The sequence below is a fragment of the Clupea harengus genome, chromosome 11 (genome assembly GCF_900700415.2).
Source record: "Clupea harengus chromosome 11, Ch_v2.0.2, whole genome shotgun sequence".
In the NCBI taxonomy this organism is placed as follows: domain Eukaryota; kingdom Metazoa; phylum Chordata; class Actinopteri; order Clupeiformes; family Clupeidae; genus Clupea; species Clupea harengus.
The window spans coordinates 12,763,073-12,777,357 of NC_045162.1; the positions used below are offsets into that span (position 1 = coordinate 12,763,073).

The following is a 14,285-nucleotide window of genomic DNA, read 5'->3' on the forward strand; positions in this document are numbered from 1 at the left end:
CTACAGGAGCACACTACTTCTGTAAGTACATCAGGTACCTTCTCTCTCTCTCTGTGTGTGTGTGTGTGTGTGTGTGTGTGTGTGTGTGTGTGTGTGTGTGTGTGTGTGTGTGTGTGTGTGTGTGCATGGAAATTTGTCAGACCAGCCTTGCTGTCAGCAGGGTCTAATTAGCCTCTTCTCTCCTGCCGTGACTGAGAGCGCCACCTAGCTGAGCGTGGTATGAAATCACTTCAAGCTTTTTATCAGTCGTTATCTTCCCATAGCTGATCGGCTAGAGCAAGGGAGCTCATGTACGGATAAAAATGCACGCCCGTACTTTCCTGTCAGTCATTTTGGATAATAGCGTTTGCTGAATGACTAAATGTAAATATGTATCTTCTCATTTGTCTATATCTCTCATAGAACACACAGACTGGCTTCATTATCTTCCAAACACTGCTAGTTATTACCCTCAGTGGTCACATGCATCTTCACAAATGATGAATCTTACTCACGACAGATGGCTGAGGATGCCCAGTTCGGAGGAGAAATGCTTTGCCTAATGCTCTATTTAAGCAGAAATTCTACTTATTGGAAACACTTTTTGGTTTGCATGGACTAAGCTGCCAAACAGAGGGGTGCGAGGGGTGCCAAGGGCTACAAGACCTGAAACCAGATCAGAGCTAAGGTTTGTTTATAGCTATGGTTAGAATACTTTGTTCAAAGTGACTTACAAAAATGTTTTTAAATAATATTGTGTGGTATTATGTGTGCAATATTTACATCTGGTGTTGCGTAAAGTATTGTGTGGACTATTTAGCTATTTGGTGCAGGTAGTAGGTAATGAAGAGATGGAGCTGCGGTAAAGGCCAAACAGGACCTCCTGCACCCATTTTAGAGGAGCCTCTCATGTGACCTCTGAGCCACTTTAAGCTGACTTCAAAGCCTACCTTCTCACTAGGGGGCTCACTCATCCTTCCCAAGCAGTCACAGTGGCACAGAACGGCTGCCAGACCTGTCTGTCTGTCTGTCTGTCTGTGAGAACAGCTACACTCAGGACTGCAGATACCCCTTCACACTACAGGGAGGGGTACAAGTAGTAGAAAGCTGTAAGTCTAGAGAGGTGGCGAGAATGAAGAGAGAGCATCCATTAAAATGGAGCACGTGTACTGTCATTTGGCTTGGGTTTTTTGGAAGTGGCTCTAATGATGTTTCATAAGTTGGACAGAACTGTGTGTAATGAGCCTTAGAGTATGTCGTTAGCCAGATCTCCTCTTCTTTCCCTCTCTCTCTTTTCTCTGAAGGAAACTTTTTTTTTTCAGATCTGTGAAGGACCCAAGATTATTCCCCTTTCCCTTATGGGAAATCAGCCTTGTAAACAACATTAATTTTCATTTCATAAAGACTTACCTCTTCTGACCTTCGTCTCCAAGAGTACAACGTTGTTGTTATCGAGCCTCCCAAAAGCAAACACCATCCTCTGCAACATTAATTAACTTTAAAGTCGTCACAGCACACAAACAGCTGAGGCTGAGCTCTTCAAGGCTGTGGCAATGGGACAATTAGCACGTGCTTCTGTCCACAGGAAATTACCATCCAATAATTCATGGGAGCATTAGTTACAGGTCAGTGCATGGGTACACTGCACAGCACCTGCCGGAGATAATGCAAGGCAGAGTCACGGATCTCTTATTGGCCTGTATTATTTGACTGATTGCCCACAGAGCACACCATGATGGTACACAGTTTCCTCATGTGAGGATTGGATGCAGCTGTTGTTGTTTTTATACACAGTGGCCACCGGGGGCGCCGGTGCTGAATGAACCAGAAAAAGGAATAGTGCAAACAGTGATTAGATTACACTCTAGCAGTTGCATACTCTTTCTAAATACTGCTTGTATTTGCGACTGGATGGGAGCTTGTATGCACTGCGACAGCAACACTCTTTGATCAACATTTGCTCAATTTCAGATCAAGTTATGCTTCAGTTTCATTGTTTCAGTTTACGGATGTGTGTCATACTTCCACCCACATACTTGCACACGCAAAGCTCTCTCTCACACACACACACACACACACACACACACACACACACACACAAACACACACACACACACACACACACACACACACACTCAAACAAAGCTTTCCCACACACACACAGACACACACACACATATACTGTATATATATATACTTCTATATACCCATAGTATAGACATCATAATAATGCCACAATATGATACATCATTATACTAATTCATAATTCATGTATCTGCAATTATATGCAAATATTGTCTTTCTTTCTGTCCCTGAAATTGAAATATCAATAGAGAGAGGGGGGGCGGGGGGGGGCAAAGAGAGAGAAAGAGAGAGACAAAGAGAGAGAGGTTTAGCTCATTGGGAGCATTGATGTATTTCCTGCAGTTTAATGTTCTTTGACTGCCTTCAGCTTTTGTTGTAGCTTAATTTTTAATTAAGGGAAATCTGATTAACTTCTAGCAACAAAAAATGGAAAAGGTAAATGCGAAACCTAATGCGAATGAGAAACCTAATATTGTTAATAGGTTATACCTTTTCTCATAATGAGTGCTTTACCATTTTGAGCCTTTGATCATTTTGTTGAAAATTGATTTGGTAAACTTTTGAACACTGTTTTGGTCATTGGTTAAGTTTTAACAAAAGTTTAGCAGGAGAAGAGGACAAGACTATACATGAATAATGTAATGTGTATGCAAATACCTGTGTCAGAAAGTCTACCATCCGTGACACACCTACCGTTGTTGATTCAGTCACAGACCATTGGCAAAACATAAACAGGTTATGCCATAAACAGGTCACGAAACCTCAGAGGTGAGACTCACAGTGATGAGCATCTTGCTTCCAATTGTCAAACTCAGCTGGGACAAAAGGCAATGGCATCTGATATGCTATCAGTCAAAAATCACATCACTGTTTTTTTTTTAAGGGGATGGGAGTAGTTTATTCTGCAATAGCATTGCTGTCCCTCTCAGTTGTACTGCATTTACTTTTTGAAAAAATGCGCAGAACCCAACTGTTTATGTAACAAATTCATTTTAAAGATAGAGAGATGGCATTGATAGATAGATAGAGAGAGATAGGTAGATAGAGAGAGAGAGAGAGAGGTAGATATATAGATACATAGGGAGAGAGAGAGAGAGAGAAATTAATGAATGAACAAATGAGTGAACGAATGAATGAAACAATGCATGAAAGAGAAAGTGAAAGACTCAAGTCAAGTTACCTTGTAAATTCAGATTACAGTGCATTATTCCCAGCAATTTACAGTTCATGGAAGGAATGCACACAAACCAGTGTGTATATGTGTGAGTGTGTGTGTGTGTGTGTGTGTGTATGTATGTGTGTGTGTGTGCATGTTTGTGTATGTGTAATATTTTGTTCTCTTGGCTCAATCACCTCCGAGTTGTAGCCAAGCCTTTCTTTTGCTTTCTGTGGCCTTCGGGGAAAGAGGATAATTTTTTCATCAGATAACAAAAGCCTGTAAAACAAGACTGTGTCGCACAGTGATACGTTGCACTCCACAGACGCCCCAAAAGGTGGGAGGAGGCTGACGAGTGACACACGAGGGAGGCAAGAAGAGAAGAAGAAGAAGAAAAAAAAGCACAATAAACCAGAACGCCGTGATAACGCTGGTCCAAAGTTCACCTGCTGCTGCTGTCCTGTGTACACCTGAGGTTGGGTGTTTCACACACCTCACACGCACACCTGAGCTCTGAGTGCGGATGAAGAAGAAGCTCTTCGGTCACACTCACGGCTCCTCAAGTCAGTAGAGCAGATCCGGGGTAGGGGGGCGAAGATGATCCCACCTTCACCTGTGTCCCAGTCGGCTCAACAGTGTGGATTTACACCGCTGGAATTACTTTCTTTCGTCTTACACTGGAATTCATATTTTACTTTATTTTCTCGTTTTGTGTGTGTGTGGGGGGGGTCATTCATCACACGCCAAGCCCCTTCATAGCTGTTGGAAATGTGGATACCGCCGTATTTGATCATGATTTTCTGCTGCTGCGGTAAGTGCTGAACCTGATTGGGACATGTGGGATATATGAAGATTCATGTGTTAGGCTCTGTGTTTAGTATAGAAGTAACATGCATACAATGGTGCGTGGTTCATCATTCTGTCTAACTAGTCCACCCTCTATAGTAAGTTGTGGCCCTAAGTGTCATATCAGTTACATTTAAAGATCCATGTGAAGTTTCTTGCTGCTCCTGGTCTGTACAGATCAAAGTGAAGAGCAACGCAGAACATGAGACAGAGGTAATCATGGCACTAATGTTTGCCATAGCAGGTTTGTTAGGACAGAATGGATTCATAAAATAATGTTTGTTCAGGAGCCAGTTGCTTCAATAGATGCCCTGTACTTCTGCTTGAGTCCATCTTCTCGCGCTTAGGCTGCTTCTGTGCGCTTGCGAAACGTCCTACGCTCTGTCTGGGACTGTTGTGAAATGACCCTATCGAAATTTCACCAACCAATAGAATGTCTGGTATGACATTGATAATGGTCTGAAATGAAAAAGCCCATGCTCTTGATTAAAGATAGGAGAAGGACATCTCCACAGGCATGCAGGTACAGAGCCGTACATTAGATGATTGCGTGAGGTATTGGATGTTTGCTACGTTCCTCTTCAGCATGCCCTACTATCAGGCTATTCACACGGTCAGGGCCGGCATGCATGATGCCTGGGCCTGGGTCAAAACTAGGTAATATGTAGCCTAATTCTGTCCCCCCCCCCATGATATTGTTAAATAGTTTGGTCTTAAGGGTAGCCATATGTTAATTCGTCCACAACCCCTGACAAATTCAAGCCCTCAGAATGTCAACTCACAAATCTGGTGTTCATGAGCAAAAAGAAACAGAACAAAGATGACATTATACAGGCAATGGAGCGAATGGCTAAGTAAAAAAATAAAAACAGCTGGCAAAGTAAGATATAAACTTAAAAAAAACTATTTGCACTCTACTATGTCTCAAGACAGATTGGATGCTTTGGCTCTGCTTTCAATATTAATTACCTAAAACTAGTGCTGTCAAACGATTAAAATATTTAATCGCGATTAATCGCATTTATGTCATAGTTAACTCAAAATTAATCGCGATTAATCGCAAATTTTTATCTATTCTAAATGTCCCTTCGTTTATTTATTTTTTTCCATCATTTTATTTTTACTTGAATGCCCTTATCAACATGGAAAAGTGGATTGGCTTGCTTTATGCAAATATTTTATTTTATTGAAAACCAATATTGCCAAACAGGGCGGTACAAAATAAAATTATAAAGTGCACATTTCAGGTAAACAAGGACTCAGCCTATAGTGCAGTTAAACCATGGCTTAATATTTTCTTTTTTTCAAGTTTGCTGGGAACATAGCTGTCAGGCCTCTTATTTCAGAAACATTGAACCGTAACTGTAAGGTTACCAATAAAAGGTAAGCCTACTACTTCTTTGCTTTCAGCCAGCTGCCTGTTGACATTTTCAGACAACAGTGAAGCTCGCTTCTTTTGCACAACACAACTTTTAAAAGTAAACTTTCCATTCAGAAGCTTTTTATCATCTATTTCGCCGTATCGCGCTCACCATTCACTCAAACTGTAACGTTAGCCTACTACACAGTTTGCGAGGCCAAAAAGAATGTAAATCTAAAAAAAAAATTTAAAAAAATCGCATTAATCTCGCGATAAAAAAATTTACGGCGTTAAAATGGGTTTGCGTTAACGCCGTTAATAACGCGTTAAACTGACAGCACTACCTAAAACATGACTGACATTGTGTTTTACTTTTTACATTCACTCACTTAGCCTACATGTGTCATTGTCAGCGGATCATGTTTTACGCTGACTTAAAATTTGATTGTCAGAAAAGTGATTGTCAACAACCCATCATTTTGACATTTGCTAACTTAAAGTTGGAAGTGATTATCACTTTATCCAGGGGCGGCATGCATGATGCCTGGTCATGGAATCAAACTATTTCAACGTGGCCAAGCAAAATAGGCTTGCACACGGTCATGGAACAGTACAAGAACAAGCAAAAAGAGAAAGGTGGCATTCTTCATATTGGCTATAGATGCTTTAAAGTCAACCAACCTTAATGCGTATGATGTCTCTTGGGACTAACTGCACTGAACATGACTAATACACCCTAGGACACATGCACACACACACACGCGCACACACACACACACGCACACGCACACACACACACACACACACACACACACACACACACACACATGCTGAAGCAGCAGCTGAGAGGTATAAATGGAATACACTTTACCCAAGGGACCCAGAATGCATGGCACTGGTGACGGGTGCTGCGGTCATCTGCACTGTGAAGACAAATGACAGCGAGTCAGAGATCAAGGCTAACGGTTGGACACGGCTGATCAAGGACACATTTGTTTTCACCGCCCTGTCAATCTACTGATAGATAGGTCATAGAAGGAAGCACGGTGAAATTGTTTATCCTCCGTTAAAAATAATAATAAAGGTCCAAAGGCACAGAGGAAATGAGTGGTAAAGGTTGCCATTAGTAACAGTTACTGTAATACAGTGACAGTGGAAGATGGGGGAACTGGTGATATGAACTGATTTGACTTATTTATAAATGAAGGTTTCTACACCTTTCAATAACAGGGGGAAAACAAGTAATACAAAGGGGGATATATTACTTAAAATAAGATAAAATGTTCTGCCAACAGAAGAGGAAAATTTGACTTGATTTAAGATATTTCATCTTACTAAGATTTACATTTTTGCAAAAAGGTAAAAGTTTCTCTGTTTCCTTCCTCTGATGTTCTCTGTCTCCAGGTCAGTCAAGTGCTGTAAATGTGACTTTTAAATCCCACAATCTCCACAATGTACTGCACTGGGATCAGCTCAACACCTCAAACCAGACGGTCCTCTATAGTGTGGAGTTCAATGAGTGAGTACCGGTGTCATAGCTTTGACCAGCGCCTCGGTAATAGTTTAAAATATCCCATCTTAGATTAAGAGCTCTACACATGGTATGGGTATCCCACATATGTTAACATGAGTGGGATTTAAACACAGGTGTGCACTGCATAATGAAAGACATGCAAGTATTTGTGTGAGAGAGGGAGAGAGAGAATGTGTGTGCGTATTGAAGTGTATGTTTGTGTGTGTGTGTATTCCTTTTAAATATTTAGGTGTGTATGTTTCTGTGAGTGTCTTTCTCTCTCTCTCTCACTCTCACTCTCACTCTCTCTCACTTCACTCTCTCTCTCTCTCTCTCTGTGTGTGTGCCTTTGTGATTGTGTGCATCTATGTATGTGTCAATGTGGGTGGTAGTCGTCATTGTGTGCACAGCAGGTTCTCTTACAGTAATTAATAGCAAACAGCTGACACACATAGGTGGCATGTAGACTGCACCTACTTTCAGCGAAACAAAACCAGACGCAGAGCACACCGACGGCCATCTTAATTAGCCTGCTTGACCACTTTCAACAGCGCTGTTTGGCCAGTGGTAATTGACCTCTTCACAGATGGTTCTCCTCTAAAAGGAATAATGTTGAGAGTATATGGGGAGCTTTTTGGTTTCTATCGCTGAAGAGGACATGAAACACACAGAGTGTGTGACTGGAATGACTTGGCTTTCGATGCTACCAACATTGTACTGGCCCTGCCATGTAGATTTCACTCGCTAGCAGACACTTGTGTGGTGCCACTTCCCACCACCAAGACCAAACTTGTCTCCTCGGCTGGTTCTCCGAGAAGTGGTCTGAACTCTCAGGATGTTTCTCATGAGGAATTCTCTGCACATCCCTGGACTTTGATCCTTGCTCCTTAAAGTTACTCGCGCAACTCCTCAGCCTTGCCGGATCACTGACAGAACAGCGGCACTTGTCTGCAGCAGAGGAGTGTCGTTTCTTATTCTTATTCGTCTCAGCTTTTTTTTTTTTAAGAGAGTGTGCAGCCAGTGTGGCAGCCTTTCTCTCCCTCTTTTTCTCTGCTTTTCTCTCTCTCTCTCTCTCCCACTCTCTTTTTCTGTCTCTCTCTTGGAGAGGAGTGAGGTGTAAAATGCCACTGAAGTCCTTTCCCTGTCCCTACATAACTCAGCTGCATTAGTCACAGCTGTGCTCAGTGAGCCCCACGGCCTGCCTAACATTTCATCTTTTCAGGAGAGAGAGAGAGAGAGAGAGGAAGAAGAAGAAGAAGAAAGGAGAGAATACAGAGACACAAAGCAGAAAGACACAAATGACACAGAGAGACAGAGTAAGACAGATAAAGAGAGGTAGAGAAAGCAGGCAGAATAATAGAAATCCTCAAATGCAGAGTAGTGGAGAGAATGGAGTGGTGAATGATGCAGCGAGAGTCACATAGGCTACAGATAGAGATGGAGAGAGAGAGAGAGAGAGAGAGAGAGGGAGATGGAGATGAGAGAGAGAGAGAGATGGAGAGAGAGAAATGGAGATAGAAAGAGATAGATGGAGATGGAGAGACATGGAGAGAGAGAGAGAAATGGAGACAGAGAGAAAGGAGTAGGTTGAGATGAGTGTCTGAGAAGAGGATGTGAGAGAGGGAGGGGTGAGGAGCTCTAAGGCTGAGGGGTCAGAAGAGGAAGAAGAAGAAGCATTCAGACAGAGACATGGCGGCCTTCAAAGGGGCAGCACGTTCGACTCTAATGTGGAACTGGCATTTCTGAGCACACGCCTCTCCTCTCTCTCCTCTCTCCCCCCTCTCCTCTCCCTCCTCTCTCTCCTCTCTCCCCCCTCTCCTCTCTATCCTCTCTCCCCCCTCTCCTCTCCCCCCTCTCCTCTCTCTCCTCCCTCTTCTCTCTCCTCTCTCTCCTCTCTCCCACCTCTCCTCTCCCTTCTCTCTCCCCCTCTCCTCTCTCCCCTCTCTACTCTCTCTCCCCCTCTCCCCCTTCTCCTCCATCTCCTCTCTCTCCCCCTCTCCTCTCTCCCCTCTCCCTCTCCTCTCTCCATCTCATCACCTCCGTGCCTCCTGCATCTTCCTCTAATTTCACAGCTGTGTTCCAGACTGCAGTCGCCGCCAAACACACGCTACTGATGCAGAGATGTGTTTTGGATTTCATATTTTTATTTAACTTCCGGGAAAGTTTTGAGCCAAGAGAATCTGTTCTTTATTGTACTGTAGACAAACAGACCTTGGTGTCCTTTTCATAATGAATGTATGTTTTAGATAATGTGAGGGTAATCATTTTTTAAAACACCATTACGATGCATTCTTCCACTTTCAGTGTAATCTGCTGGTAATGTGATCATATGAGGAGAAGAGAAGGTATTAACACATGCAAAAGATTAAAAGGTAAAAGGTTGTTTTGTTTATTTGTTTTGTTTACAGTTTGTTTATTTGTTTGTTTTTTATTTCTCTTCAAAAAAGACGACCACTCTGATTTTTACTCTACCAACAAACCGAACCCATTACCACTCTGCCGGCATCGTGTTTTATTCCCGACCGGAATGGACACAGTCTCATAGCCCCTGTAACACAGGGATAAATAAGGGCCAGCCGCCTCAGTGAGTCTCTCAGTTCACAGAGAATAAACGAATCAGCTGTTTTCTTCCCTCTTGGCTAATTACCTGTCCCACAGCCCCGCGGGACTGCCTGATGCATAGCATTCATCATCTGATGTCCCCCCACCCGTGCCGGGCTAAACTTTTTATTGCTTATTTCTTCTTACCATAACTTCAGGGGAGATGAGAAGCACTGCCTGGCAGCCATGTTTTCTCAGGGGTGTCTTATGTTTCCTCTGAGGTAGCGCCAAGGATTTATTCTTAGGCCTCCTAAAAGAGTGATGGTACTTTAAGAGACTCGTCAGGTGTGGGACTTTTTTTTTTTTTCACCCAAAAATGAAGTTTATAATCCACCTTAAAAGACCATCTCTCTAATGATTGTACTGAACGTAGGTGTACTAATTTATATTATTTTATTCTCTGTTTGTAGTTGACTGAACTTGAACGTGCATGAAAGTATCGCGCGGCATCTGTTTAGAACCTTGTGTGTGTCTCTGTTAAGGTATGGGAGTGGGTTCCAACAGAAGAAAGAATGCCAGAACATCACAGCTCTTTCCTGTGACCTCAGTCAAGAGACACAAGTGAGAGGACATAATGACCAGTACACAGCGCGGGTGAAAGTTGGTGGCAAGGTGATCGGACAAACGACTCGATTCTCTCCCCTCCGGCAAAGTAAGATGCCTTCTCATTCTCCCAAGTTTTCATTGAGTCAAAGGCTAATACCGAAAGTCAATTTACGACTTTTTTAACTGTTTTTACTGAGGCGGAAGTAACGCAAGATCCACCTGTACGATTGCTCTGTCTGTCTGTGTGTCTTTCACAGCTACGCTGGATGCCCCTGATGTAACAGTGACATCTAAGGCTGCTGAGATGACTGTCAGAGTGGAAGTTCCAGAGGGGCCGGACGGCAGAAGCATGACGGAGACTTTGCACCGTCCACCATATTACATGATCACTCTCACACGCAACAGATCAGGAGAGATCATGACTCGACAATATCAGAATACATCTGAACTGTTTGTTTTCAGCAACTTGGAAAAAGACACAGAGTACTGCGGCTCTGTGACCTTCAACTTTGACACTATGTCTAGGCCACCAAGCGAAGCCTTCACATTTTGTGAGATTTTACCAGGTAGGTCATTAAATTATGGCATGAAATGATTTCCTTGATCCGCCTCAGTCTATTAAAAAAAGAGCAAGAAGGAAGATAAAGTTGTAATCCTCATGAAATGTTCTTGTAGATACAGGCAATGTGTGAAATGAACGTTTAATGGCATTGTTGTAAAATAAGTGCCAAAGGTACTGATTATGCATGTAGGCTCAGATTGGTTCAACCATTCTGCTGCTTTGGGGACTTCCAGGGTTTTCCCCCTATTATGTCATTCATAAGGAAGAACTCCCTCTTCCCGTAACCAGCTTGGAAGTTTCACTATTCCACACCCTAAGGCATAGCACTGCTGTTGACGCAAGGCCGGCAGCATTCCTGCTTGTCCGTCAACAAGAGCATGTCCCTGCTTGCTTATTAGTGCAGTGAGGACAGATTGCTTTAAGGCACGCACAGTACAAATGATGCTGTGGAAGTTCTCTGAAAAGGATTTATTAATTAGAGTTTGTGGGAATTCTGTCTAGAAATTCTGTTTAGGAATTCCGTCTGAGGATTCTATTTGTGTTCTTCCCGTCCTCAGGAGACGTAAAGGTAACACGATTCCTGTTCCTCCCCTCCGTCGGGATTGCACTGCTCCTGCTTGTCATGATCCCAGCGCTTCTTTGGCGTCTCCTAACCCGGAGGAAGGTCGCGGAGCCTGAATCATTGGTGAGGAGTGCTGTGTGTGGTATTCCCCTAACAGGGAACCAATCAGGAAAAACTGGCTCATACACCTCATTCCTAAGAACTGTAAGAACAGCTTGAATGTGTACACCAGACTTGAGGGAGAACTACACCTCTGTACACTCAAAGAGGGTATATAAATTCACATGGGAAAAATGTCCTTATCACAGCATGCAAAACAGGGTAGACTTGGGAGAAATTAAAACCATTCCCCTATTACAGAAGTACAATGTAAATATGGCTTGTAGTAGTTGAGGTCTTTCCTCTTCTCTTTATTTCAAGCTGTATAACTATTAGAGATGGCGACAAATGAGATGGATTGTTATCTAAAGCTAGCGTCGGGGGAGAAAATATGTTTTTGAATCTCTTGAAGAGCAATAGCATGTTGCCACTAGAGCACAGCAAATGTAATTTGGCCAAGTGCTATATTTACAAGTCCTCGTCTTTGATCAAAGCTTGTTTGCATGTTCTTCTCAAACAGACATAACTGATAATTAGCTTCTATCCATTCAGTGAATATGAAATAGCTCTCTGGAGGCCCTTTATTAATTGTTGGAATCAAAGAAATGTGCAGTCATGTTATTTGGAGTCGTTAAGATTAGGATTTACCCGTTTAGCATTCCAACAAGCAAATCTGACTGTTTTATTGATTTTTATTTTGTATTATTCTTGCCTTAAATCAGAATTTTCGCAACTTCACCTACCTACTCCTGGCTACCCATGAGAAAATTGACATTACCAGAATTGAGCTGCAACCAGATAAAACCACAGTCATCAACCCGACACGTTATATGAAGCATAATGGAGCCATTAGCAAATTTGAGGGCTACACCCCACAAGACGACCACCACTGCGAGACGTATGCCAGCCAGCAGGTGGGACCGCCGGAGGACTCCCAGGGCAGTGCCCTGTCATCGCCCACCTACAGTACGATAGTGAGGGCACCGGAGCTCAACATCAGCGGGGATGAGAGCTCACCCACCAAGGAAGGCCTGGGATGCAGTGCTTTCCCTGTGCCTAACAGACCCCTGCCACCAGGCTCAAACCTACCTGCGCATCAGAGTGGTGAGGTGGCCGATCGGGGCCTTCATAGTCCAGAGACTAAGCCTCTGATGCTGCCAACCTCGCAATCAGCCGAAGGCTTGAGGCTTGAGCTGTCCTTCCTGGAGGAGACTTCTGAGTGTACAGCCCTGTTATCAGACCAGCCTGAGGCTGAGGCTGAGGCCATTTTTGTTCCTAGACTCTCAAGCATCACTGTGGGGGACTCTGACTCCTTCGAGGAGAAATCTGTGGCGTGTTCGACAAACAGTTACCTTTCAAATGAGCTGGTCCCATCTCAACAGGGGCCAACCTCTTACCTCCCAGACCGAGTACATTTCTGCTCTGGCAACCTTCCCAGCAGCTTCCAGTCAAACTACAGACAGAACTGGGTTCCTGTAACGGTCCCTGAGAGTTCCACTGGGTCAGTGGTGAGTTCGCAGAGTTCCTGGGTCAGCCCTGAGGAGGAGGATCAGCAGGAGGAGGAGGAGGAGGAGGAGGCCTGCAGAGGGATCTTTTTGTTAGACGGATGGATGGTGCAAATTCAGCGCTGAGACTAATCAGATGACTTGTTTGCTGAGGGCAAAGTTACTTTGGCCTGTTTGTGGGAGAGAGAGAGAGAGAGAGAGAGAGAGAGAGAGAGAGAGAGAGACATCTGTGAATGAGGCTGAACACATGTAGGGAGTTGCTGGTTTAGAGATGTCTGACCATGACTGGACTGTTTACTTAAAGGTGGATCCATGAAAGATTGTTGAGATATGAGCTCAACGGCCAATCAAATTACACCCCTCCATTTCATCCCCAAAGGAACATGTTGATTGGTTGGAATTGTTTATAACTTGATCCGAACAACTTTGTTTATGTGAGGTTTATGTGAGCACACACATAGAATGGACAGCTAGAGGACCGTGAGGACTAATTCACTGAATTTGACAAAAAGTGTATTGGATTAGAATCTCAGACTCTTTAAGTGGACACATATGGGGCGAAGGGATAGGATAGTGTGCTGTAAACTATGCTTTTAGTAGGAACAACACAGAACCACAACTTGAACACAATCACAGCTTTGGACATAAAGTTCATAAAGTATCATTAAGTTATAAAGTTTATGAAGTATCTAATGTTTAGACAAAACTGTATTAGTGCTATGCCACTGAGGCTGTGTAGTAATGTTTTCCATTGAGCTTTTGTTTAGAAGTGAACTTTTGAGAAACTGCAAAATTGAAAAGGTTGTGAGTGAGTAAAGACTTTGGAGAGCAATATCTAAAAAAAAACACAGAATAGTCAGACAGAAACATTATTTATTTGTTGATTTTTAAGCTATTTTTGCTACTGTGACATTTTGACTGTATATGTAGCACGAAGCCATGAAGATCCTCATTCTTCGCTGTGACAGCACAGTCCCAGGGTTGTTTAAATCTTAGCAGGAGCAGAGCTACCTATTTGAGCTGCAAACCTCTCTCAAGAGTAACCCTAATTATACATAGCCTACATTGCAGGAAATCAGAGCATGCAACTCTCTACAGATAGATGTTTGACAAGCTTTTTGATCCTCACTCAAAGCTACAAAACTCCCATATAGGTAAACCTATCATAGACTTGCATACAGTGTAGCCTATATATGTTAATTCGCAACACTAAGCACTTTGGCTGGAACCCAGCCCTAGCAGTAGAACTCAATTCAGCATTCAGTGATTTCTGGACTGAAAGAGAATGTTTTTCCTGTGTTTTGTTTCATGTGGTTGATCATACACCACTAATTTATGCCACGGTATAGTTTTGTGTACCTGTCATTCAAGAAATGTGTGTCTGCAGATACTGAGAATGGTAATGATCATTATTTACTCTTCGTTGTAAAAATGTTCATGTTCATGTTGTTGGATGAACAATGCACTCAAT

General features: G+C 43.0%; 1 protein-coding gene across 1 annotated transcript; it reads left to right on the top strand.

Moving 5' to 3' along the window:
• The first annotated feature begins 3,639 nt into the window (after positions 1 to 3,639).
• Positions 3,640 to 12,940, top strand: ifnlr1 (interferon lambda receptor 1). The gene is made up of 6 exons (XM_031576146.2): positions 3,640 to 4,031; positions 6,831 to 6,945; positions 10,023 to 10,192; positions 10,344 to 10,652; positions 11,206 to 11,333; positions 12,032 to 12,940. The coding sequence occupies exons 1-6, from the start codon at positions 3,989 to 3,991 to the stop codon at positions 12,938 to 12,940; spliced, it is 1,674 nt and encodes a 557-aa protein (XP_031432006.1). The 5' UTR covers positions 3,640 to 3,988.
• The last annotated feature ends 1,345 nt before the right edge of the window (positions 12,941 to 14,285 follow it).

Bases quoted from the DNA above. Each gene is read 5' to 3' on its own strand.
- ifnlr1 (XM_031576146.2), top strand. From the start codon at position 3,989: ATGTGGATACCGCCGTATTTGATCATGATTTTCTGCTGCTGCG. The intron at 4,032-6,830 runs GTAAGTGCTGAA...CTCTGTCTCCAG, and splicing joins CATGATTTTCTGCTGCTGCG to GTCAGTCAAGTGCTGTAAAT. The intron at 10,653-11,205 runs GTAGGTCATTAA...TCCCGTCCTCAG, and splicing joins ATTTTGTGAGATTTTACCAG to GAGACGTAAAGGTAACACGA.